We start from the raw sequence: 27,381 nt of genomic DNA on the forward strand, positions 1-27,381 counted from the left end.
ATGTTTCAAGCAAATTATTTGTAATCACTGCTTTCTGAAACTGTAGTAGTGTCATAGCACATGGATAGATGCCAGACAGATTATAGACCTAGTCTGTAGCAATAATGCTCCCTGTATATATACCAATCAGCCATAGCATTATGTCCACCCACCATAACCCATCGAAGCATGGACTCCAACAGACCTCTGAAGGTATGCTATGGTATCTGGCACCAAACCATCAGTAGCAAATCCTTTAAGTCCTGTAAGTTTCAAGGTGGTGCCTCCATGGACTGGACTTGTTTTTTCAGCACATCCCTCAGATGCTCGATTATATTTAATTCTGGATAATTTGGAGGCCAAGTCAACACCTTGGACTCTTGTGTTTCTCAAACCATTCTTCAATTCATCAAGACCAGGCCACCTTCGTCTATTGAGCTGTGGTCCAGTTCTGATGCTCATATATCCATTGTAGGTGCTTTTGGTTGTCGGCATGGGTCGGTATGCGCTACACAGCCCATATGCAGCAAACTGTGTGATCTGACACCTTTCTATTGGACAAAACAAAAATAAAATCATAGGCGTTTCCAGGAATTATATTTCAAATGTTGCTATTCAGCTGCCGCAATCACCAAAGTGTGTGTTCCCCCCATGTCCAATGATATATATTTCAGTTCAAGTACAATCTTATGCAAAGTGATTCCAGATCCAACATACAAACTTCACTTAGTGATCCAAGAATCCCTGTGCTCCAGTCTTCAAGTGTATGTGCTCCACCATAAATTTACTGATGGTCACGTGGTCTGTGACCATATGAGGGGCATCGGAGCTGAGGACCGGAAGTGCGGTGATTGAGGAGTGTCTATTTAAACCTACTTGAGATTTTATTATATTTCTGTATGTGTATTTCTTTAACCACTTCAATACAGGGCACTTTTGCACCTTCCTGCGCAGGCCAATTTTCAGCTTTCAGTGCTGTCATTTTAAATGACAATTGAGCGGTCATGTTACACTGTACCCAAACTAAATTTTCATTTTGTCCCCGCAAAGAGCTTATTTTTGGTGGTATTTGATCACTTCTGTGGTTTTTATTTTTTGCTAAACCAATGAATAATTAAAAAAAAATAATTTTTTTGGAAAAAAATAGTTTTTTTTCTTTGTTTTTGTTATAAAATTTTGTAAATTAGTACGTTTTCGCCTTTACTGATGGGCACTGATGAGGGGGCACTGATGAGGGGGCACTGATGGGCAGCACCGATGGGTGGCATTACTAGGCATCACTGATGGGCACTGAAAGGCTGCACTGATGGGTACTTATGGGTGGCGCTGATATGCACTGAAAGGCGGCAGTGATAGATTTCACTGATAGGCATCACTGGTGGCACTGGCAGGCATTTTTCATTGGCACTGATTGACAGCTGCCTGGGCACTGATTGGCATTTCCCTGGTGGTCTAGGGTGGCATACCTGGTGGTCCATTGTGGTGGTCATCCCTGTGGTGGTCCAGTGTGGTCAGTCCTGGGGGCATCCTGGTGGTCCTGGGTGTGCATCCGAGTGGGGGCTGCGCTGATAAACAATCAGCAAAGACCCCCACTGTCAGGAGAGCAGCTGATAGGCTCTCCTCTACTCGCATCTGTCAGACACAAGTGAGGAAAAGCCGATCAACGGCTCTTCCTGTTTACATCGTAGTCAGCCGTGATTGGACACGGCTGATCACGTGGTAAAGAGTCTCTCATAGAGACTCTTTACCTAGATCGGAGTTTCGGTGTGTCAGACTGACATGCCGCAACGACGATTGCTGTGATGTGCGCTTCCAGGGGCGTGCAGCGGCTTGTTATCCTGACCAAGTCATATGACGTCCAGTCAGGATAACACAACCACTTTGCCAGTGTCATTTTGCTATATGGCGGGCAGCAAATGGTTAATAAATTGTATGCTGTTTTTAAAATACTGCACTATGGTAGCTCCATTATGGTTCTGAGTTGACCCTTCAGAGGCAAGCAGTGGTGCAGCGAAGTCTTAAGGACACAGTATCCTGGAATAAGGTTTAGGCAAACGGAGCGCCTGTCAAAGCCAAAAGGCGTTCCATACTACCCCTGGTCAGATAAAGCTTATTTTGACCTATTTCTTGTGTCAATACGTTTTCACTGCGGTGGTGGAGCACTGGGATTCTGGTATCACTTTCGTAGTGAAAATTGTATTTTGGATCTTGAATCGCTTTGCATAAGACTGTACTTGAAGTGGAATATACAGTGGATATAGAAAGTCATCAAACCCCCCCCCCCTTTTTTTTTTTTTAACCACTTCAGCCCCGGAAGGATTTACCCCCTTCCTGACCAGAGCACTTTTTACAATTTGGCACTGCGACGCTTTAACTGCTAATTGCGCGGTCATGCAATGCTGTAACCAAACGAAATTTGCGTCCTTTTCTTCCCACAAATAGAGCTTTCTTTTGATGGTATTTGATCACCTCTGCCATTTTTATTTTTTGCGCTATACACGGAAAAAGACCGAAAATTTTGAAAAAAAATGATATTTTCTACTTTTTGTTCTAAAAACAAATCCAATAAACTCAATTTTAGTCATACATTTAGGCCAAAATGTATTTGGCCACATGTCTTTGGTAAAAAAAATGTCAATAAGTGTATATTTATTGGTTTGCGCAAAAGTTATAGCGCCTACAAACTAGGGTACATTTTCTGGAATTTACACAGCCTTTAATTTATGACTGCCTATGTCGTTTCTTGAGGTGCTAAAATGGCAGGGCAGTACAAAACCCCCACAAATGACCCCATTTTGGAAAGTAGACACCCCAAGGAAATTGCTGAGAGGCATTTTGAGCCCATTGAATATTCATTTTTTTTTGTCCCAAGTGATTGAATAATGACAAAAAAAAAAAAAAAATTACAAAAAGTTGTCACTAAATGATATATTGCTCACACAGGCCATGGGCATATGTGGAATTGCACCCCAAAATACATTTAGCTGCTTCTCCTGAGTATGGGGATACCACATGTGTGGGACTTTTTGGGAGCCTAGCCGCATACGGGGCCCCGAAAACCAATCACTGCCTTCAGGATTTCTAAGGGCGTACATTTTTGATTTTACTCCTCACTACCTATCACAGTTTTGAAGGCCATAAAATGCCCAGACGGCACAAACCCCCCCCCCCAAATGACCCCATTTTGGAAAGTAGACACCCCAAGCTATTTGCTGAGAGGCATGTTGAGTCCATGGAATATTTTATATTTTGACACAAGTTGCGGGAAAGTGACAATTTATTTTTTATTTTTTTTGCACAAAGTTGTCACTAAATGATATATTGCTCACACAGGTCATGGGCATATGTGAAATTGCACCCCAAAATACATTCTGCTGCTTCTCTTGAGTACGGGGATACCACATGTGTGGGACTTTTTAGGAGCCTAGCCGCGTACGGGACCCCGAAAACCAATCACCGCCTTCAGGATTTCTAAGGGTGTACATTTTTGATTTCACTCTTCACTGCCTATCACAGTTTCGGAGGTCATGGAATGCCCAGGTGGGACAAACCCCCCCCAAATGACCCCATTTTGGAAAGTAGACACCCCAAGCTATTTGCTGAGAGGCATGGTGAGTATTTTGCAGCTCTCATTTGTTTTTGAAAATGAAGAAAGACAAAAAAAAAAATTTTTTTTTTCTTTTTTTAATTTTCAAAACTTTGTGACAAAAAGTGAGGTCTGCAAAATACTCACTATACCGCTCAGCAAATAGCTTTGGGTGTCTACTTTCCAAAATGGGGTCATTTGGGGGGGTTTTGTGCCACCTGGGCATTCCATGGCCTCCGAGACTGTGATAGGCAGTGAAGAGTGAAATCAAAAATTTACGCCCTTAGAAAGCCTGAAGGCGGTGCTTGGTTTTCGGGGTCCCATACGCGGCTAGGCTCCCAAAAAGTCTCACACATGTGGTATCCCCGTACTCAGGAGAAGCAACAGAATGTATTTTGGGGTGTAATTTCACATATTCCCATGGCATGTTTGAGCAATATATCATTTAGTGACAACTTTGTGCAAAAAAAAAAAAAATTTGTCTCTTTCCCGCAACTTGTGTCACAATATAAAATATTCCATGGACTCGACATGCCTCTCAGCAAATAGCTTGGGGTGTCTACTTTCCAAAATGGGGTCATTTGGGGGGGGTTTGAACTGTCCTGGCATTTTATGCACAACATTTAGAAGCTTGTGTCACACATCACCCACTCTTCTAACCACTTGAAGACAAAGCCCTTTCTGACACTTTTTGATTACATGAAAAAATTATTTTTTTTTGCAAGAAAATTACTTTGAACCCCCACACATTATATTAATTTTTAAAGCAAATGCCCTACAGATTAAAATGGTGGGTGTTTAATTTTTTTTTTTCACACAGTATTTGCGCAGCGATTTTTCAAACGCATTTTTTGGGGAAAAAACACACTTTTTTACATTTTAATGCACTAAAACACACTATATTGGCCAAATGTTTGATGAAATAAAAAAGATGATCTTAGGCCGAGTACATGGATACCAAACATGACATGCTTTACAATTGCGCACAAACGTGCAGTGGCACCAAAATAAATACATTTTTAAAAGCCTTTAAAAGCCTTTACAGGTTACCACTTTAGATTTACAGAGGAGGTCTACTGCTAAAATTACTGCCCTCGATCTGACCGTCGCGGTGATACCTCACATGCATGGTGCAATTGCTGTTTACATTTGACGCCAGACCGACGCTTGCGTGCAATAGGTAGTGATAGGTACTCTTTTTTGAAAAAATTGGGGTCTATTAGACCCTAGATTTCTCCTCTGCCCTCAAAGCATCTGACCACACCAAGATCGGTGTGATAAAATGCTTCCCCAATTTCCCAATGGCGCTATTTACATCCGGCAAAATCTAAGTCATAAAATGCTCGTAGCTTCCGGTTTCTTAGGCCATAGAGATGTTTGGAGCCACTCTGGTCTCTGATCAGCTCTATGGTCAGCTGGCTGAATCACCGGCTGCATTCTCAGGTTCCCTGTTGAGACAGGAGAGCCAGAGAAAAACACGGAAGACGGTGGTGGGGGGGGGGGCATTCTCTCCCACTGCTTGTAAAAGCAGTCTAGAGGCTAATTAGCCGCTAGGATTGCTTTTACATGAAAGCCGACCGCTGGCTGAAAAGAATGATACCAAGATGATACCTAAACCTGCAAGCATCATTCTGGTATAACCACTCAAAGTCGTGAATGCTGTACCTGAAGACAAAAAAATGGTTAACAATAAAGCACAGTAAACGGTAAAGTATAAAAAATTGCATACCTGAAAAGCAAACATGATAAAACATAATAACAATAAAACATTGCAGAATAGAATACAGTAAAAAAGAGCAGAAGAATAGAGAGAATAGAGAGAACAATAAAACGACAACTATTATTTTTTATTTTATATTTTTGTTTGTGTTTTTTTTTTTTTTTTTTTTTTTTTTTTTTTACACTTTTTTTGTAACTGTAACTTTTATAACTGTAACCGGTTCCAGGTTCGGGTCTCTCAAAATGCGATGGCATCTTGGGAGACCCTGTGAAAGTGTGCCTAGTCTGTGCAATGCTGTACCCTACGCTAATACTCAACTAGTGAATGGTAGCGTTCAAAACATTCACCAATGCAAAGACCAGGATTGTCAGGACAGGAGGGACAATAATAGCGGGTGTCACGCCTATATCCGCGTTTGCTGCAGACACAACATCTTTTTTGGGGGGGTTCGTTGGGTAGGGGTACTCGGGAGGACATAAAAATGCCTCTCATGCAGCCGACTGCATTTGGTTGGGGATGTGAATGGGGGAAGCACGGGCGCTGCAGAAGTGGTGGGTTCCCAATTAGGATTGGCGAATGCAGCAGGAAGGGCATTATGGGCACGACGGGCCTGTGTTTGTCTTCTTGGTTGCAGCGGGACACTATTTGTGCTTGCCACCTCACCAGCTTGAACTGCACTTATGGGACTCTCCACGTCACCAAGTGTTACTGCAGTGCTGGTTTGACTACGACCGGGGTGTACTAGGCCGCTGGCACTTGCCAGTTCACCAAAACGCTACCAAAAAAACTGTTAACGATCGCAGGGATCAGGCCTGACTCTGCGAACGCTGCAGTTATGCGTTTAGTGTTTTGTAAGTGACAGTGATCGATCGATACTGCACTTGGGTGGGCTGGGCTGGGCCGTGTGGAGGGGCAAAACGCAGGTGCTAGCAGGTATCTGGACTGATCCCACTAACACTGCGTTTTTGGGATCAGATATTGATCAGTTCAGATACTATACCACTAAAGGAGGTGTACGGTGCGTGCCTGGGTGTTAGCGCTACTGGCACTAACCTGACGCTGCCTGGGGCTGGTGCTTGCCAGTTCACCAAAACGCTACCAAAAAAACTGTTAGCGATTGCAGGGATCAGGCCTGACTCTGCGAACGCTGCAGTTATGCGTTTAGTGTTTTGTAAGTGACAGTGATCGATCGATACTGCACTTGGGTGGGCCGGGAGGAGGGGCAAAACGCAGGTGCTAGCAGGTATCTGGGCTGATCCCGCTAACACTGCGTTTTTGCGAATCCTAAACTGCTGGGGACGCTAGTATAGATCTGATCGGATCAGATATTGATGCGTTCAGATACTATACCACTAAGGGAGCTGTACGGTGCGTGCGTGGGTGTTAGCGCTACTGGCACTAACCTGACGCTGCCTGGGGCTGCTGCTTGCCATTTCACCAAAACGCTACCAAAAAAACTGTTAGCGATCGCAGGGATCAGGCCTGACTCTGCGAACGCTGCAGTTATGCGTTTAGTGTTTTGTAAGTGACAGTGATCGATCGATACTGCACTTGGGTGGGCTGGGCCGAGCCGGGCGGAGGGGCAAAATGCAGGTGCTAGCAGGTATCTGGGCTGATCCCGCTAACACTGCGTTTTTGGGAACCCTAAACTGCTGGGGACGCTAGTATAGATCTGATCGGATCAGATATTGATCCGTACAGATACTATACCACTAAGGGAGGCGTATGCTGCGTGCGTGGGTGTTAGCGGTACTGGCGCTAATCTGACGCTGCCTGGGGCGACGCATATCACCGCCGGGCGATCAGGGGGCTAAATCTTTATTCGGTAATAAACGGCGGGTGCCCTGACACTATAAAAAATAAACAAACTAACCAGCGTCACCCGTAACGGTTATACAGTGATCAGTGGTGAAAGGGTTAACTAGGGGGCAATCAAGGGGTTAAAACATTTATTCGGTAGTATCTGGGGCTCCCTGTCGCTATAAAACGCTGATGGCGAACCTAAATATTTACCTCACTAACTAGCGTCACCAGCGACACTAATACAGCGATCAGAAAAATGATCGCTTAGCGACACTGGTGACAGGGGGTGATCAAGGGGTTAAAACTTTATTAGGGGGGGTTAGGGGGGTATCCTAGACCTAAAGGGGGCCTAACACTCACTGCCCTAACACTGTAACTGTCACAAACTGACACCAATACAGTAATCAGAAAAAAAAAACAGCTTGGTGTCAGTTTGTGACAGGGGGGGGGTGATTGGGGGGGGATCGGGGTGTTTTGTGTGCCTGGCATGTTCTACTGTGTGTGTGTGTGTTGGTGCACTCACATTGCAGTCTTCTCTCCTCGGCCCGGAACGGAAAATACCGAGCCGAGGAGAGATGACATCATTTCCTCTGTCTCTGTGTACAATACAGAGGCAGGGAAATGATCCCATTGGCTGGGAGCGATCGCGAGGGGGGGACCACGAATGGATGGCCTCCCCCCTCACCACCGATCGCCGTGGGAGATTTGCCGACCGCCGCAGGCACCGGGGGGGGGTCCGATCGGACCCCCCACCCGCGGGCAGGCAAGGACGTACCTGTAAGTCCTTTTGCCTGCCCGTGCCATTCTGCCGACGTATATAGTCGTGCGGCGGTCGGCAAGTGGTTAAATAATCATATTTTGTTACTTTGCAGCCTGAAATAAAGACCCACAGCTTTTGTTTTATCCAGCTGTATTTACTCAGTGTAACTTATAATATCTAAGTGGACTATATAATGCCAATATGTCAGAAAAAAAATTAAAAAACCGAATCACTGAGTTGGAAAAAAGGATTACACTCCTTCTGAAAAATGACTTGTAAACTCAATCAGATGTAGCTAATCACCTTCTCAATGGCACACAAAGCCATTGATTTTTAGCTGTGATCAGCTGTGGTCATTTTGATTAGCTCAGTATGAAAAGAGCTTCCCTGGCACATTTTAGTCCCTGGTAGTTCAACTGATGCAAACTATGGGTGGCAAGGTACTGTCAAAAGATCTCTGGGATAAAGTTATGGACAGGCACACGTCAGGAGATGGATACCAAAAAAATTCAAAGGCTTTATCAATGCCTAGAAGCACAGTGAAGTCTATTAAAAAGTGGAAGGTATTTGGTACAAAACAGACCCTCACTGGATGGAAGAGCCAGGAGAAAAACTGATCAGAGGCTACCAAGAGGCCTACAGCAACTCTGAAGCAGATGTATGAGAGAGTGGTCATTGTGTGCATGTAACAAAAATATCACAATTCTCCACAAATGTGGCTTGTATGGGAGGGTTTCAAGAAAAAAGCCTCCCCAAGAAAGGCCACATGCAGGCACTGAAGTTTGCAAAAATGCACATGGAAAAGGGTTTTGTGTTATGGTCAGATGAGACTAAAATTGAATTAATTGACAACACCAAATCATATGTCTAGCAGAAATCCAATAAATATAGCTCACCATCCAAATAACACCATTCCAACAGTAAAGCATGGAGGTGGTAATATCCTGTTATGGGGGAGTTTCTCTGCAGCAGAGACTGGAGCACTTGTCAGGATAGAAGGAAAAATGGGGCAAATTACCATCACATTCTTGAGGAAAATCTGCTGCCCTCTTCCAGAAAATTGTCAATGGGAAGATTATTTACCTTCCAACATGACAATGACCCAAAGCACACAGCAAAAATGACCACAGTGGTTGAAGGAGAAAAAGGTGCCTGTCCTTGCATGGCCTAGTCAGAGCCCAGACTTCAAGTAATTTTCAATGGGTTTTAAGACTACAGTCCACAAACGGTCACCATTGAATGTAACTGAACTTGAGCAGTTCTGAGAAGAGTGGACAAATATTGCAAAGTTAGTAGACATATCTCTAGACTAAAGGCTGTAATCTAAAGGAAAAGATGGTTCAACAAAACACACACAGGGGTGATTCTTTTTCCAACTCAGGGATTCTGTTTTTGACTTTGTTTTTGGACATGTTGGTGTTCTATCTTTCACTTGGATGTTATAAGTTGCACTGAGTAAATACAGCTGGATAAAACAAAAACTGTCTTCATTTCAGGCTGCAAAGCAGCACAATTTAAACGGGGGTGATTATTTTTTATACTCCTTGTATATCATTGGACATGGGGCTGCATTTTATATAATATATGGATGGTTTTGCACATGTATTGATTTATATGGATAAGAAAAACAGCAGTGTATTTTATCAGATTTATTGTGGTGAAAAGACAACATCTCACATTGTGACAACTAAAATCAGGCTCATCAAATAGTAAGGGCTTCCGATGGACAGTCTCGCAACAGGGAACCTCAGACCAAGGTAGGAGTACTGAATGGATAGATACACGTGGGAAGAAGAGATGGCACTTTTTGTATGTAATCTGTGAGCGGTCAGCTCATGCATCTGGGATGGGGAGTCTCTTCCTACAACTTTACAGCCTGGAAAGTCCGGATGTCAGGCTGGATGACAGCTTAGATGAGGAAGTGGAAACCAACAAGATGGCAAAGAGCTTCTTGTGGGATGCCAAGTAGACCGGAAGTGATGTCATCCTATCTTGGTCTGAGGTTCCCTGTTGCAAGGCTGTCCATTGGAAGCCCTTGCTATGTGATGAGCCTGATTTTAACTGTCACAATGTGAATTGCCTTTTGTCTTTCTTTATCGTACATGACAGGACACAGAGCCATAGTAGTTACTATGTGGGTTATAGGCCACCTTCAGGTGATGGACACTGGCACACCCTAAGACAAGAAGTCCACTCCCTATATAACCCCTCCCACTACTGGGAGTACCTCAGTTTTTTTCGCCAGTGTCTGAGGTGTTGGTCACGAGTAAAGATGTGTGGTGCTGAGCTCCACTGGAATATTCCTTGCTTGGGCAGGCTATGCAACCGGATCCATTCAAAGTGTCTTTTCAGGCTGAATTGAATGATACCCGGGCCTCGTGGCGAAAGAAACGAGGTTTAGCCCGTAATGCTTTTTTTTTTTTTTTTTTTTTTAGAGAGCTGGACCCCGAGATCCAGTGCTTTGGTTTTTTTCAGCCATAAAGTTTTCCTGGCGGGGTGCTTTACGGGCCCAGGAGTGTGGATTTCTGATAAAAATGTGCCCCGGTTCCTGAAGGTTTTTTAACAGAGCCCACTGTGAGGGGTGAAGATTGGGTCTGTTGGTTTTACCACAGAATCCCTGCAGCGGGAAAGGTAAGTGGAGATTTCTAAGGAATTTTAAATTCTCTTATGAATTGTCTCCTTTAAAAAGTAAATGTCATGCCTAAAAGTCACAACTGGGAGGTGTATAGAGCACGTACCTTTCATGCTTTCCTCAGATCACTCTGTAATCAGAAGAAGCTGCAGACTTCCCTCCGGCGAGGTGTTGAGGGGGTTCCGAAAACACCCCCCACCTGGACAGAAGCTTTCCTCCTCTCTCCGGATAGAGGGGGAAGCCAGAAACTATCGGCGAAAGCCGCTCCATTTTCCACCGCCTGCACGGTGGTTTGTCACAGCCTCCTCGCCGCCCTCACTCACGCGCGGGTCGGTCCCGTCAGATCGGAGGCCCGCGCTCGTGTGGGGTGTGGTGGGAATACGGAGGGGGCATGGCTTAACGCGGCGTTGGCATGCGACAACGTCCAGTGCGGGAGTACTTTTAAAAAAGCTCCATTTTGCTGTCTGCAACTGTCGGCGGGACACAAGCAAAAAGGGGGCATGTAATGGTGGCACAGGCATTCCCTTGGCACATTTACTAAAGCACCAGGCTGAGCATTAATAGCAGCGGCAGTTGCTGGACTATTTGCTCAAGCAGTGGGTGCAATTTCTTCTGGTAGTACCTCTGAGAGATCTGAGGTGGCTGGTCAGAGTGAGCCATCAGGGCGGTCAAATGTTGCAACTGTTTCCAACACTGCAGTCCCCGTCTATATTACTGAAGAGGTTTTTTTCCACAGCCATGAAAGGTTAGCGGCTTTAATCGCATCCCAGTGTGGGACAAAAAGTGACAAGTTCCCTTCCATTACCCAGAACCCTCAAACTGAGGATCTTAGGATGGGGGAAGATGAATTTCTCTTAGGGGACCATGAAGAGGCTGATGACTCCTCTTCTGAGGGGTCAAATGCGGAAGGATCAGCTTCACAATCTGATAGATTGTTGGTGCAATCTCTTGCTGAGATGGTCCGTTCCACATTTTTGCTACCCTTAACTGAGTCGGTTGATAAGCCCACTTCATGTTTGGGTTCACTAAAGCCTCCTCAAGCTGTGCATGCCTTTCCTGTCCATTCATTGCTGGAAAAGCTTATGTATTCTGAGTGGGATCACCCAGATAAGCATTTTTTTCCTCCTAAAAAGTTTTCAACACTTTATTCTATGGAGGAGAAATTCACTAAAAAGTGGGAGATACCAGCAATTGACACTGCTATATCCTCTGTGAATAAAAGTTTGACTTGTCCGTTAGACAATGCTCAAATGCTTAGGGATCCAACGGATAAAAAGTTGGAATTCCTATTAAAAAGCACTTTTTCTCTGGCAGGTTCAGTGACTCAGCCTGCGCTGACAGCAATTGGTGTACGTCAGTCCTTGAGGGAACAGTTTAAACAGGTGCTCAAGGTTATTCCTGATCAGCAGGCCCAGGATTTAGCCGAAATACCAGCGACGTTATGTTTTGCAATGCACGCCATGAGAGATTCTATTCTTCAGGCCTCGTGCATTACACTTGGGCTGGTGCATATGCATAGAATCTTATGGTTGAAAAATTGGTCAGCTGAGGGGCCATGCAAAAAACTCCTGGCTAGTTTTCCTTTTCACGGTGAATGGCTGTTTGGAGATGATTTGGATAAATACATCCAGTGAATTTCTGGTGGAAAAAGTACTCTTTTGCCAGTTAGGAAGAGGAGTAAACATGTTTCATTTAAATGAGCTTCTTCTCAAATGCCAGGGGGCATCAGCCTCCAGGCAGTCAAGACGACCTCCGCCGTCAGGTTCAAGAGGTAAACTTCAGGGTCAGCCCCAAGGACAAAAGAAGTCCTGGGGAGGAAACCTACAAAACAAAATACTAAAGCCTCCTTATGAGGGGGTGCCCCCGGTCGCTCGAGTGGGGGAAAGACTTCTGCAGTTCTCAAGGGTCTGGCAGGAAGAGTGTCGAGAGAAATGGGTGACTTCTTCAATAGCTCTAGGGTACAAGCTAGAGTTCCGAGAGTCCCCGTCTCCTCGTTTTCTCAGATCAAACGTTCCCAAGGGTCCAGAGAAAAAAGTCTCTCAAGCAGTGGACAGTCTTTTGTCTCAAAAAGTGATCTCGGTGGTCCCCATGCAAGAGCAGGGATTGGGGTTTTATTCAAACCTTTTCACGCTGCCAAAACCAAATGGAGATGTCGGACCCATTTCTGGATCTCAAAGATCTAAACCGGTTCCTGAATATCCGCTCTTTCTGCATGGAGTCAATTCGATCAGTAGTCTCCATCCTACAAGGGGGAGAACATCTGGCGTCAATCGACATCAAGGATACATACCTCCGTGTGCCGATTTTCCCCACTCACCAGAAATTTCTACGCTTCGAGGTAGAAAATCTTCATTTTCAGTTTGTAGCTCTGCCTTTCGGTCTAGCTACTGCACCTCGAGTGTTTACAAAGGTCCTGGCCCCTCTAGCCAGATTAAGGGCCCAAGGTATAACGATTATAGCGTACCTAGATGATCTACTCTTGATAGACATAGACCAGTCAGTAGCCTGCTTAGACCAAAGTATGATCACCACAGTCAACTACCTGGAATATACCTAGGTTGGATTCTCAACCTAGAGAAATCCTCCTTAAAACCATCAAGGAGATTAGAATACTTGGGTCTGATTATTGATGCAGCCCAGAAAAGGGTATGCTTGCCCCAGGCAAAGATCAGTGCCATAAAGGAACTGATTCAGGTGGTCAAGGCAAAGAAGAATCCTTCCATTCGACTTTGCATGAGGTTGTTGGGAAAGATGGTGGCTTCGTTCGAGGCCATTCCTTATGCTCAGTTTCATTCCAGGTTGCTGCAAAACAGTATCCTATCAGCTTGGAACAAGAAGGTCCAAGCGCTAGATTTCCCAATGCGTCTGCCTCCAAGGGTTCGCCGGAGCCTCAGTTGGTGGTTAATAACCAAGAATCTGCAGAAGGGAAAATCCTTCCTACCAGTTACCTGGAAGGTGGTAACAGATGCCAGCCTTTCAGGTTGGGGAGCAGTCCTGGAAGAGGCAACTGTCCAAGGGAAATGGTCCAGATCAGAAACAACCTTGCCCATCAACATTCTAGAGATTCGGGCAGCACGCTTGGCCCTGAGGGCCTGAACGTTCAGGTTATGGAATTGTCCAGTCAGGATCCAATCCAACAATGCCACAGCAATGGCCTATATCAATCACCAAGGGAGCACGAGAAGTTGTGCAGCCCAGAGAGAGGTGAATCATATCTTAACTTGGGCAGAAAACAATGTACCTTGCCTATCGGCAGTCTTCATTCCAGGAATAGAAAATTGGAAGGCGGTCTACTTGAGTCGCCAGCAGTTGTTCCCGGGAGAATGGGCCCTTCACCCCGATATCTTCCTGGCAATATGCCAGAGATGGGGGATCCCGGACGTAGATCTGTTTGCGTCCAGGTATAACAAAAAGATCAACAACTTTGTGTCAAGAACAAGGGATCCACTAGCATGTGGAACAGATGCCTTGATGTTCTCACTGATTTATGCATTCCCTCCTATTCTGCTGCTTCCGCAATTTCTTTGCCGGGTCAAGCAGGAATGGAAGTCGGTGCTTCTTGTGGCCCAGAAGATCCTGGTATGCAGAGATCATAAGAATGGCGGTAGGGGAACCATAGACCCTACCACCATGTCCAGACCTTCTCTTACAAGGTCCGGTATTTCATCTTACCTTAAAAACGCCAAATTTAACGGTTTGGCTATTGAGACCCACATTCTGAAGAAGCGTGGGCTATCAGGTTCTGTGGTAGCTACCTTAATGCAAGAAAACCGGCCTCCAGAGTCATATATTATAGTCTCTGGAAGTCATACGTCTCCTGGTGTGAATCCAGGGGTTGGCATCCCAGGAAGTATGTCATAGGTAGATGAGGTTAGAAATGAAGCTGGCCTTGAGTACTATCAAAGGCCAGGTCTCGGCCGTATCAGTATTGTTTCACTGACCACTTCGCATTCTTTGGTTCCTAGTTTTATTCAGGGGGTAACATGGCTTAATCCTCCGGTTAGGTCACCCCTGAACCCTTGGGACTTGAGTTTAGTTCCGTCTGTGTTGCAGAAACAGCCTTTTGAGCCGATACTGCATATTCCCTTGGCCCTTTTGACAAGGAAACTAATTTTTCTGGTAGCCATATCTTCTGCAAGAAGGGTATCAGAGTTGGCTACTCTTTCTTGTAAAGAGCCATATTTAATTATTCACAAGGATAAGACAGTATTGCGTTCTCATCCTAATTTTCTACCAAAGGTAGTGTCAGGTTTTCATTTAAACCGGGATGTTATTCTACCTTCATTTTTTCCAGAACCCTGTTCTATGAAAGAGAATTCACTACATTCTCTGGATGTGGTGAGAGCTGTCAAAGTCTACTTGAAGGCGACTGCTCAGATTCCAAAAACATGTTTTGTTTGTGTTGCCTGTAGGTCCTAAAAGAGGACAGGCAGCATCGAAATCTGCCATTTATAAATGGATTCGGCAAGTAATTGTTCAAGCTTATCATTTGAACAGAAAGATTCCACCCGCTCAAATCAAAGCGCACTCCACTAGGGCTGTTAGTGCTTTGTGGGCAGTGCATCACCAAGCCTCCATGGTTAAAATCTGCAAGGCCGCAACTTGGTCTTCAGTCCATACATTTACTAGATTCTATCGGGTAGATGTAAAAAGGCGTGAGGATATTGCCTTTGGGCGTAGTGTGCTGCAGGCAGCAGTATAAGTCCTCTAGTCTCATGGTGTCCTACTTTTGTTGTGTCTCCCTCCCCTCAGTTGGCATTGCTCTGGGACATCCCACGTAGTAACTACTATGGCTCTGTGTTCTGTGATGTACTATAAAGAAAATAGGATTTTTATAACAGCTTACCTGTAAAATCCTTTTCTTGGAGTATATCATTGGACGCAGAGGTCCCACCCCTCTTCTAATACACGTATATTGCTTTGCTACAAAGCTGAGGTACTCCCAGTAGTGGGAGGGGTTATATAGGGAGTGGACTTCTTGTCTTAGGATGTGCCGGTGTCCATCACCTGAAGGTGGCCTATAACCCACATAGTAATTACTATGGTTCTGTGTCCCGTGATGTACTCCAAGAAAAGGATTTTACAGGTATGCCGTTATTTAAATCCTATTTTTCACCACAATAAATCTGTTAAAATACTACTCAGATTGTGCACTGCTGTTCTTATCTGTTTGCTTAGAGATACTTCAGTCTCTTCAGAGGTGGTGCAATGAGATCAGCAGACCGTTACCCTGAACGTGCCAAGTGGACTCCATGAATGTTTTGCTGTTATGCACAGAAATTTATGTACACACAAACACTTACTGCGCCATATACCCCATTACTACTGTATTGATTTACATGGCACTTATATGTTTTACCCACTTCAGCGGCGGACGGTTTACCCCCAACTACATGACCAGGCCATTTTTCGCGATACGGCACTGCGTTAATTTAATTGACAATTGCGCGGTCGTGCGGTGCTAAACACAAATAAAACTGATGTCCTTTTTTTCCCACAAATAGAGATCTCTTTCGGTGGTATTTGATCATCTCTGCGTTTTTGTTTTTGTTTTTTTAAGTTTTTTTTTCCGCGCTATAAACAAAAAAAGACCGACAACTTTTTAAAAAATAACTATTTACTTTCTGCTATAAAACGCACCCAATAAAAAAAATGTGAAAACATAAAATTTCTTCGTAAGTTTAGGCCAATGTATAATCTGCATATTTTTGGTAAAACAAATCCCAATAAGCGTATATTAGTTATAAAGTTATAGTGTTTACAAACTATGGGATATTTTTATGGAATTTCTATTTATTTTTTTACTTATAGCGGGACTGCGACATTGCGACAAATTGGACGCTAAGTGACCCTTTTTTGGGACAAGTGACACCAATGCAGTGATCAGTGCTAAAAAAAATATGCACTGTCATTGTACTAATGACACTGTCAGGGAAGGGGTTAACATCAGGAACGATTAAAGGGTTAAATGTGTCCCTAGGGAGTGCTTTCTAACTGCGTGGGGGGGGCTTGTACTGTGGGAAGATAGGGATCTGTGTTCCTGCTTAGCAGAAACGCAGGATCTCTCTCTTCCCTTGTCGCCAAATAGCGATTTGCCTCGTTTACATAGACTGCCGTTCTGCCCCTATCGGGAACGATCGTCGGGTCCCGGCTGACATCGTATGCGTGCTGCAAACCTGAAAGAGGCGATTAGGTATGTAATTTCGTCTGTAGGCGGTGCTGCCGCCCTACAGTATATGTACATGAGGCGATCGGCAAGTGGTTAATAATTCACAAGACAGAGGTGTGGTTATAAGCACAGATTTAATTTGTTTCATTTCTCAGCAGCTCAACACAACTATTTATACATTACCTTTCTATCAGACCCAATGTTAACTTTTTCAGCAGTTTGAGCTACAGCAGCCTTCACTCTTCACATTACTCAGTAAGCCTTAGCCACCCATGACCCTGTTGCAGTTTTCCTTCCTTGGACCACTTTTTTGGTAGGTTTTGACAACTGCAGACTGGGAATATCCAAGAGCCGCAGTTTTGTAGTTGTTCTGACTCCTTTGTCTAGCCATTACAATTTGGCCCTTGCCAAAGTTTCTCAAATCCATACGCTTGCCCATTTTTTTTCTGCATTCAACACATCAAGTTCAGGGACAACGTGTTCACTTGCTGCCTAATACACTGCTCAAAAGAATTAAAGAAACTCTTTGAAAACACATCAGATCTCAATGGGGAAAAATATCATGCTGGATATCTATACTGATATGGACTGGGTTATGTGTTAGGTACAAAAGGAAGCCTTATCGTTTGATGGAAATGAAAATTATCAATCTACAGAGGGCTGAATTCAGACACCCTGAGAATCAAAGTAAAAAAAAATGATGCAGCAGGCTAGTCCATTTTGCTGAAATTTCATTGCAGCAACTCAGAATGGTACTCAGTAGTTTGTATGGCCTCCACGTGCTTGTGTGGCAGTGAGCACAGGGCCCACTAGAGGATGTTGGGCCCTCAGGCCACCCTCATGAATTCTGTTTCTGATTGTTTTGTCAGAGACATTCACACCAGTGGCCTGCTGGAAGTCATTTTGTAGGGTTCTGGCAGTGTTCATCCTGTTCCTCCTTGCACAAAGGAGCAGATAACGGTCAAGCTGATGGGTTAAGGACCTTCTACGGCCCTGTCCAGCTCTCCTGCCTGTCTCCTGGAATCCTCTCCATGCTCTGCCAATGACACGTATTAATGTGCCATCCTGGAGGAGTTGGACTGCCTGTGCAACCTCTATAGCAGTGGTCATCAACCCTGTCCTCAGGCCCACTAACAGGCCAGGTTTTATGTATTATCTTGGGGAGAAGCAGACTAGAATACTGCAATCACTGAGCGGCAAATATCACCTGTGATGTATTTCAGTTATCTTGCAAACCTGGCCTGTTAGTGGGCCCTGAGGACAGGGTTGATGACCACTGCTCTATAGGGTCTAGGTATCGCCTCATGCTACCAGTAGTGACACTGATCTTTAGCCAAATGCAAAACTAGTGAAAAACAGTCTGAAAAGGTGAGTAGGGGAAAAAAATGTCAGTAGCCTCCACCTCCTAAAACCATTCCTGTTTTGGAGGTCGTCTTTGTTGCCCCCTCTGCATTAACAACCCTTTCTGCTACTTAACTGACCAGATCAATATCCCAGGAGTTTAATTGACTTGATGCTATACTCTGATTAAAAAGTGTTCCTTTAATTTTTTTTGAGCGTTCATTAAATTTTTTTGAGCAGTGTATATCCCAGCCACTTTCAGATACCATTGTAATAAGATAGTGTTATTCCTTTTACTTGTCAATGATCATAGTATTATGACTGATCGGTTTAACATTGTAACCTATAGAAATTAGACTGTGGACTTAGGGGTAAAGATCCCATTGCTCAAGGATCTCTGAAAAGAAGTGGCTTAAGGAATTCTCAATTGATTTTAAAAGTTTCTTTGAATTTGCTGAATACAGGAATACATGGGTGATTTTAATAGCTGTATCGTGCTACTAAAATTTCTAGAGATTCATTGCTAGAAGTAGCTGTCAGTTGCTAAACGGATGGAACAGAACACCCCAAGCGGATAAGCTAGACAAGAAGCACATACTACCAATTCTGCATTATCGCACAATGATCCTAAGGTATATCATTATCTGCTACTACATGTGTAGCTTACACCATAAAAAGGTATTTGTGCAGTGATCAGTCATTAATGATTAATCAATCACTAGTAAGTTAAAGTAGAACTTATAGGCCAAACTTTTTTTTTTTTTTTTTCATTTTGGATAGGGTAAGGGAGGGTTATAACCCCTGCTGGTTTATTTGCCATCTGTGCCCCATTGGGTAGATTTACCTTCACTTCCTACTTCTCACTTCCATAGCGAAATCAGGAAGTGAGAAGAAGCAAGCTAAGGGAATCCCTTTGGGGCCACCAGAACTAGTGTCCCCATTGGAAGATGTTCCCTCTGTTGTTTTTCTTGGGACAAATCAAAATTTGGGATTTTCTTTTACTTTCGCTTTCAGTGCCAATGGTAAACAGGACAAACAAAGAGGGTGAGGAGGCACAGACAACAATAAAAACTGACAAGTGTTCTTCTAATCCCTCTCCACTGTCCAAAAATAAAAAAATAAAAATAAAAAATTGCATTTAGCAAACATTACCATTTTTAAGCTACTGCAAATTCCTTCTATGGCAGAAACACAGGTAATTTCATCCACATTACCTAAATGCATGCAACCAAAAAAACATTTTTTTTTTCCCTTAATGTACATTTGCAACAAGATGATGTAATTTGGGTATGTTGGGTTATGCTGTGGCTTTCAGGAGTTTGGATACCAGTAAAGCTGTAGGACAGCCTAGTATAATTCCTCCGCTCCCTTGAGGCTTCAGTTTTAAGCTAGTATCCTAGAACAGGATCCTTCCCCTGAGAGAAGTAAACAATTTGTTATAGCAATTTTCCAGAGTTGCTAAAGATCCATAACTGGCTAATTTTGAAGCTTTCCCAAGCTGTAATTGGTCCATCAGTAACCCTCGTCGGTACTATCTCATTTGCAGTACTGTTTTTATGGTGGCTCATGAGCGCAACAAAAGCATCCTGCTGGCCTTTCAGCTCACAATCTTCTAACCGGTTTGGGTATACTTGAAGTGTTCATTAAGGTTCTTACACAGCTTGGATCACTGCTTCCTACTACAGTCCATGTGTTCCAAGGAGTGGTCCTTACTGTTTTTTTTCCAGTACATTCCACAGATGCTAGATTTAACTGAGATCTGGATAATTTGGAGGCAAAGTCAAAACCTTGCACTCTGATCCTCAAACCATTCTTAAATTTATCAAGACGAGGCCCTCTTCGTCTATTGGTCTGTGGTCCAGTTCTAATGCTCGCATGCCAATTGTAGGCACTTTTGGCTGTTGGCGTGGATCAGCATGGGCTACATCGCCCATACGCGCAAAACACTGATGCCCTGTGTGTTTTCAGACAACATTCTATCTGAACCAACATTAACTTTCTGCAGTTTGAGCTACGGTAGCTCTTTTATGATACCTGACTCAGATCTCCGAGATCATAAGACTACTTCTTTGCCAACTTCTCTAGAGTGTCTCTGATTTTCCTACAGCTATAGCTGCTCACTCAGCTGAGTGAGGCACACACCCTACTTTTTTGGATGAGTTTGTACAGGAGGGGATTCAGTCTGCACATGGCCCCTAAGCTTAAGGATTCCTTTTGGTTCTTATTGACTTGAATCCACACGTGTATCTCTGGAGCAATCTGCACCTGCTATATATCTAGTTACCAACCTGGATTCTTTTGAAGTCCCTAGCCTGTTTTGTATGGTGGTTTACCTACTTCAGTTAAATGGCTTTTTTTCTCAAAAACTTTTTTTACAGCTATACCCTATTGAGATATTCCTTCTGAAGAGGGCCTATCTTATATTGGATTTGGCCACTTTGCTTAATTTCCCTGAGGTGGACATTCTGCATTTAAGATCCTGTAATGAGGTACAAGCACTTTCCAAGGCCTTATTCTCCCTAGTGGTCCCCGCCCTGCAAACTGACATAGCTGCCAGACCTGATCATTTCGATGGGAAATACCCCTTGACTCATCCCTGGACAAATAACCAGGGACAACAGCAGAGGTTAAAGATCTGTTTTGTCCCAGCAAAGATGACTAAGCCGCCATCTCAAAAACCCTCCATCTCTATGGCTAATAGAGTACCTTTTGTTTCTCTCTGGCCTCCGGATCCAAAGCCAAATGTTTTAGGGTTGCTACTTAAACTTCAGCTTTCATTTACCCAATGCTACATCCAAATTTTCAATTTCTGCATGGAAGATGCAATGTCGACCATTGCTTCCTTTCCACCTGGGGGCCTTCCTGACCTCTTTGGACATCCAGATTGCCTACTTGCATGTTCTTCTTCCAGCGCATCAACTTTCATTTTGCTTTGGGAGATTCGGGTGGATCTTGAACCTCCAGTACTCAACTCTGGACTGGAACAGGATTTTCCTTCCATTGAAACAACTCGAACGCCTACATTTTGCATGAGAATTCTGAGGTTATTAGGGGCCTCTTTGAGACTGTTCCATGTGCCCATTGTCACTCAAGACTTTTGCAACTCAACATTCTGGCTGCATGGGACTAATCAGTACAGTCTCATTTAACCAAACCCCCCCCCCCCCCCTAGAGTTGTAAATATCTTTCTTACAGCTGGTCTTAAAGGTTTTCACTGTGGATGCCAGCCTGTCAGCTGAGACACTCTCTGTGCCAGGGTCTTGGTGTCCAGAGGACTAATGTTTCCCATTCAACATTTTGAAACTCAGAGCGATATATATACCTTCAATACTAGACTTCTCTGCTGCCAATCCTCAGTTCAGATTCAGATTTTACCAGGTGGACCTTCAGGCATCCGCTAATGCCGGCTTCTGTCTTCTGTTGCGTTCCCTCTGTGTTAGCCTGTTCTTTGTGAGCCTGTTGAAATTGTATTTGATGTGTTGCCAATCCAACAGTCAGTTACTTCGGGTTGTCTAAAAGCAGTATAACCTCCTTCACCCAGTGTCCCTTTAGTGTATAATTAAAGTTGTTGTAAACCCTTTACATATATTCAATGAAGTGACTGGCCTCAGGTGAGATGAGAAGAATGCTCCTACATACGTTGTACCTGTCTGTCTGCAGCTCTTTCTTCTCTACATCTGTTGAAAGTGCTGAATGTTAGTTTGGGTTCAGAAAAAAGAGGGCGGATGAGCTGATGTTTCATTTTGCATAGCTCAGTGAGGATAGCTCTGACAGGTGATTGGAGGGAAAGGACACCCCCCTCCCCTCCACACAGTACACAGGAACAGAGCTTGAGGCTTTCACGGCTGGAGGTCCCTCTCCTGTCACCATTGTTCTCTTGGTGCCAGGAAAACTTGTCAAAAGTGATTCATGCTGATAGCAAAGGAAGGCAGCTGAGAAATTTTACACCAAGTGCTCTTAATTGAGACAAGTACACACTATAGAGGGATATGCTTTGTTCATATTTCATGTCTGATGTTTTTTTTTTTTAAATATTTTTTTATTCAAATTTTAAGAAAGAAAACATATAAACATATACAAATTAATTGGTTAGTTTGTACAAGTGTAACAGCAGGTACATCGGGTAATCAGAGTGGGTAGCCGCTATGATACATACATGAAATACAAATGTGAGATATAAGTATGAAGTGCAAGTAACACTTTCCTCCTGGCAGAAGGTAGGCTTTGGTTGGAGTTATAAAAAAAAAAAAAAAAAAAAAGAAACCAAAGCCTGTGGAGGCCAATACCTATTAACTGAAGGCTACAGTTATTCGTCAATTCTATGGTGTAGTGACTGAGACTAATCAATCATCAATAGGCAATATTCATTTCCTCCAGCCACCCACTCCAAACTCTATCAAATTTCAACTGGCAACCTCTATTAAGATAAGTATCTTTATATAATGGAAGGCTATCGTTAACCAAACGTTTCCACTGAGCACTTGAGGGGGGATAGGATTTTTTCCATTGAAGTGCTATGATTTTCCTAGCATAAAATAAAAGCAAACCAATCATCGTGCGTTTAGCTGTAACAGGAACTAGGTTTTTTATTAGGCCCAACATACAGATCTCCATTGACAGTGGTAAATTGGTCGATGCAATTTTATTGATTAGGGCAAGGACCTCCCCCCAGAATTGTTGTATCTTTGGGCAATGCCAGAAAATGTGAGAAAAATCTCCTGGGGTGGAGCCACATCTCCAACACTCAGGAGAATGGGTGGAATTTATCAAATGAAGTCTGTGTGGGGTGAAATACGCACGATGTACTATTTTAAATTGCACTAATTTGTCACGTATAGAAACTAGCGAGCTAAAAGGGAAGTCCCAAACATTATCCCAATCGTCGCTATTCAAAGCAGGAACGTCACGCTGCCAACGGGACAAAAGGCCGTCCAACGGTGGCAAGGACACATAGATTAGATGCGCATATAAGCGCGATGTAGGTTTCTTAGTACAACCGGATCTAAGTATGTTCTCCAGCTTAGACTGTGTTAGAGTACAGGAGGAACGTAGGAATTGGGCTTCAAATGCGTGCAAAAGTTGAAAATAGCAGAACTGATAATGTTGCGGTAGGTTATACTGAGAGGAAAGCTGGCGAAAAGGAAGCAATGAAGTGGAAGACACCACTTGCGAGATTAGTTTTATACCATATCTAGTCCATGCCTGAGGGTCTATAGATTTATAAAAATGTGGTAAATTAGGGTTTAGCCATAGGGGGGCATTAGGGGAAATTTCAGTCTGAGTGTATTTTTCAATGACTAAACCCATTTTCCAGGCCCGTAGGGTAGTAAGCATGGAAGGGGTTAATAGGTATGGGGCACATGGACCTCTATAAATTAAATGTCGAAGGGATTCCCAGGAGCCCGCCACCGTGGCCTCCAGAGTGGAGGCCGCATTGGTTTTATCGGGATTTAACCACCAGGCCACTGTCACAAGCTGTGTCGCCAAGAAATACTTATAGCAATCCGGAAAAGCCATGCCACCCCGTGACAGTGGCCTCATCAATGTCGATAGCTTATATCTGGGTGGTGAGGGGCCCCAGAGAAACTCCGAGAAACGTTGGTTTAATTTAGTGAAAAAGGATTTAGGAATCCGCTGCGGGGAATGGCGGAATAAATAAATGAATTTGGGAATGACCTTCATTTTGAGCAAGTTAACCCTTCCCCAAACCGACAGGGGCAGGTTATTCCATGCCTTGAGTTTAACTTTCATCTCCCCCACTACCGGCTCTAAATTTAGTTTAAGAAAATCTGAGGCTTGTGCAGAGACATAGACCCCAAGATATTTAAAGGAGTCAACCCACTTCAATGGGCTGTCTGGGGAGGATGTGGCTTTTGCTGCCTGATCTATTGGAAATAAAGTAGATTTTGACCAATTAACCCGAAGGCCCGTTACTGTGGAGAATGTATTGAGGAGTGACAAAGCACCCTGAAGTGATGGACCCGCATCCCCGAGAAACAGAACCATATCGTCTGCGTACAGGGCTACCCTCTCCTCTAGCATGCCAATACGGAGCCCCTTAATATGAGGCGATGTGCGAAGGGCCTCTGCAACCGGCTCCATGGCTAAGGCAAATAAAGCCGGGGAGAGAGGGCAACCCTGTCTAGTTCCCCGGTAAAGTCGAAATGGAGTTGAGAGTCTGGAACCCAAGCGAATCGATGAAGTAGGACACCTATAGATCACCTGCAACCATGATATAAACCGTAGTGGAAAACCCATTCTACGTAGAGTCTCCCACAAGAAGGGCCACTCTACTGTATCAAACGCCTTTTCTATATCTAATAGGGCAATAGCCCTTGTACCAGAGTTGTTGTGTTGAGCATGTATATTGGTGAAGAGTCTCCTAAGATTGACATCAGTGGACCTTTTGGGCATAAATCCTGTTTGATCAGGGTCAATAACCGCAGGTAGTAGTGGGTATAAACGGGTAGCCAACAGTTTGGTTAAAATTTTGAAGTCATAATTTAATAAGGCTATTGGTCTATATGAGGCACATAGCTCTGGATCCTTGAGGTCCTTATGGATCAGAGTAAGATAGGCCTGATGCATTGAAGGGGGCAAATCACCCTTCAATAAACAGATAGTATACAATTGGGCTAATATGGGTGCTAAAAGTGCTGCGTGTGCTCTATAGAAATCTATTGGAAGGCCATCAGGCCCTGGCGCCTTTCCCATCGGGAAGGACCGTATGACCTTTAAAACCTCTGAGGCCGTAAAAGGGCGTACCAACGACTCTCGTTCCTCGTCCGACAACCAGCCAAGTGCCAACGGATCTAAAAGGTTTTGCAACGACTCTGGCTGGAAGTCGGGGGGAAGAGCAGAGGTATAAAGTGTTTGATAGAAGGCTTTAAACATTTGTAGAATTTCTACCTGAGAGGTCACCGTATCCCCAGTTGGAGACCGCAGACCAGAGACCACTGTAAGTGGGTATTCATGCTGCGCCAGCATAGCCAGGAAACGACCATTTTTGTCTCCCTGTTCGAAGAGCCGCTGCCTTCCTTTGTGCATATCCAATCGCGTAACCTCCGTCAAATGTAAATTTAGTGAACTCCGGGCAGCACTTAATGCATCAAAACGAGCTATTGTGGGATCTGCACTGTAGATTACTGTTTGATCCTCTACCATCTGTTGTAACCTATGAGTTTCCCGGCCTTGCTGCCTCTTGACACTTGCGATGATTGAAATATATTGCCCTCTAGTATAAGCCTTGAATGTGTCCCAAACCATCTGTGGAGTTGAGGAGCCTTCATTAAGATCCCAAAACTCCACTAATCTAGGTGGGATAATGTCAGCCACCTCAGGGTGGGAAATCCACTGTGCCCCCAGCCTCCACAAGGCCGCATCACGAAATGCAGACGAGCGAAACTCGATTACCAATGGGCTATGATCAGACAGCCCGCTAGGTAAGTACTTGGCCCCTATTACATCTGTCAGCAAAGCCGGATTAGAAAAAGCCAGGTCAATTCGTGAGGCAGTCCTGTGGGAGGCCGAAAAGCATGAGTATGCCCTTGTGGCCGGGTGTTTCCATCTCCATATCTCCTGCAGCCCCATTGCCTGAGCCCAAGTAGATAGCTCAGAACTATAATTCTTAAATGGGACAGGTCTATCCAAGTCTGGGGAGATAGTAGAGTTGAAGTCACCTATCACCAGTAATTTTGCCGGATAAAAGGAAGCAGCTTTTTCCAAGACCTTATATAACAAATCATGTGAAAAGGGCGGGGGATCATGTCTGATGTTTACAACCATTTTAAAATACTCCACAGGATTTTATTGCAAGTCAGTTCTGTTAAAGTGGTTGTAAATCTCAGACCTGAAATATGAACAAAGCATATCCCTGTATAGTGTGTATAATTAGGAGCACTACATGTCACTTTTGTCTGCTGCTTCATGAATCACCTCGACAAGTTCTCCTGGCTCTAAGAGAAAAATGGTGACGGAGGAGGGACCTCCAGCTGTTTGACAGCCTTAGTTCTCTTCACGTGTGCTGTGTGGAGGGGGGGGGTGTTTTCTATCTCTGCTGTCAGTGCTCCCCTCGCTGAGCTCTTCAGAATGTAACTTCAGCTCTCTACTCCCTTTTTTCTGAAATCTCAGACAAGCTTTACAATTCAGCACTTTGAATGTAGAGAAGAAAGGCCTGCAGATAACGGTACAACTTATGTAAGAGGATTCTTCTCACCTCTGTGCATCACCTGAGGCCAGTCACTTCACTTCATATGTAAAGGTTTACAACAACTTTTTAAGGAACATAGAACCTTCCCTTCTGTTCATATGGATCTATTGCTTTGATACAAAATTGGAGCCTGATGGAAGTGGAAGAGGTTATACTATGGCATCTTTACAGTTTTGTTTTGCAAATGTCCAATCTCCTGAAAAGAGCTGCAATAATATACACATAATGTACTCTGTCATTTTATACTTCACAGACGTAATTTGATGATGGAAGGAGCTGCTTCCAGTGCTGGAGAACAACTGGTGGATCTTACATCTCGGGATGGAGCTTGGTTCTTAGAGGAGCTCTGCAGTATGAGTGGCAATGTAACATGTCTTGTCCAGTTATTAAAGCAATGCAAGCTTATCCCTCAAGATCTGGATATACCCAATCCATTAGAGGCTTCTGAAGCTGTACATCTGGCTAATGCAGTTTACATTTCTTTACAGGTAATTACTTGTCGAGTTGCTTACACGTTTCTGTAGGAAAGATACTGTATTTTTCCATTTTGATATCATATGCTGATAATGACTCCTCTTGTGAATATGGAGATCTACTGAAAAATTGATTTATGACCAGCTGCAGAGTAAAAAAAATGTTTTACCTGTTAATGGAAGTCTTTAACCAGGTTATACTGTTGCCTATAGGAGACTTGTACAATGCTGCCAGTGTGAATAGGCCCTAACAACCAGTCCTCTTTGTAGTTGTAGCATCTTCTTCATCACTAAAATTGAAGATATGGCTCACACATTAGCACCTGAGTTGGTTGCTATTATAAAGACTGTAAGTGCAGCTATCTGCTTAAATTACTTAAAGGGGTTGTAAAGGTAAAAATTTTTTCACCTTAATGCATTCTATGCATTAAGGTGAAAAAACTTTTGACAATACCGCCGCCCCCAGCCCCCCCGTTTTATTTACCTGACGCCTCGAATCTTCGCTGCTCGTCCTCGTCATCTTCATTGCAGCTCAGCCTGGTCGCTGATTGGCTGCAGTGGATGGATTGAAAGCAGCGCAGCCATTGGCTCGCGCTGCTGTCAATCACATCCGATGACGCGGCGTGCCGGGGGGCGGGGCCGAGTGATACAGCGAGCGGCTATAGCCGCCGGCTGTATCACGGGAGCGCGCCCGCAAGCACTCACCACC

At 44.1% G+C, this 27,381-nt stretch overlaps 1 protein-coding gene across 3 annotated transcripts in view; it reads left to right on the top strand.

Annotated features, from left to right (window-relative positions):
* The window catches only part of SMG1 (SMG1 nonsense mediated mRNA decay associated PI3K related kinase), a 409,928-nt gene that overhangs the window by 338,517 nt on the left and 44,030 nt on the right, over positions 1-27,381 (top strand). For all 3 annotated transcript variants that reach the window (XM_073591119.1, XM_073591120.1, XM_073591121.1), the window contains one exon: positions 26,453-26,687. In XM_073591119.1, the coding sequence (XP_073447220.1) occupies positions 26,453-26,687 (235 nt within the window). The remainder of the gene's footprint in view (positions 1-26,452; positions 26,688-27,381) is intronic.

This window comes from Aquarana catesbeiana, linkage group LG06 (genome assembly GCF_042186555.1).
Source record: "Aquarana catesbeiana isolate 2022-GZ linkage group LG06, ASM4218655v1, whole genome shotgun sequence".
Classification (NCBI taxonomy): Eukaryota; Metazoa; Chordata; class Amphibia; order Anura; family Ranidae; genus Aquarana; species Aquarana catesbeiana.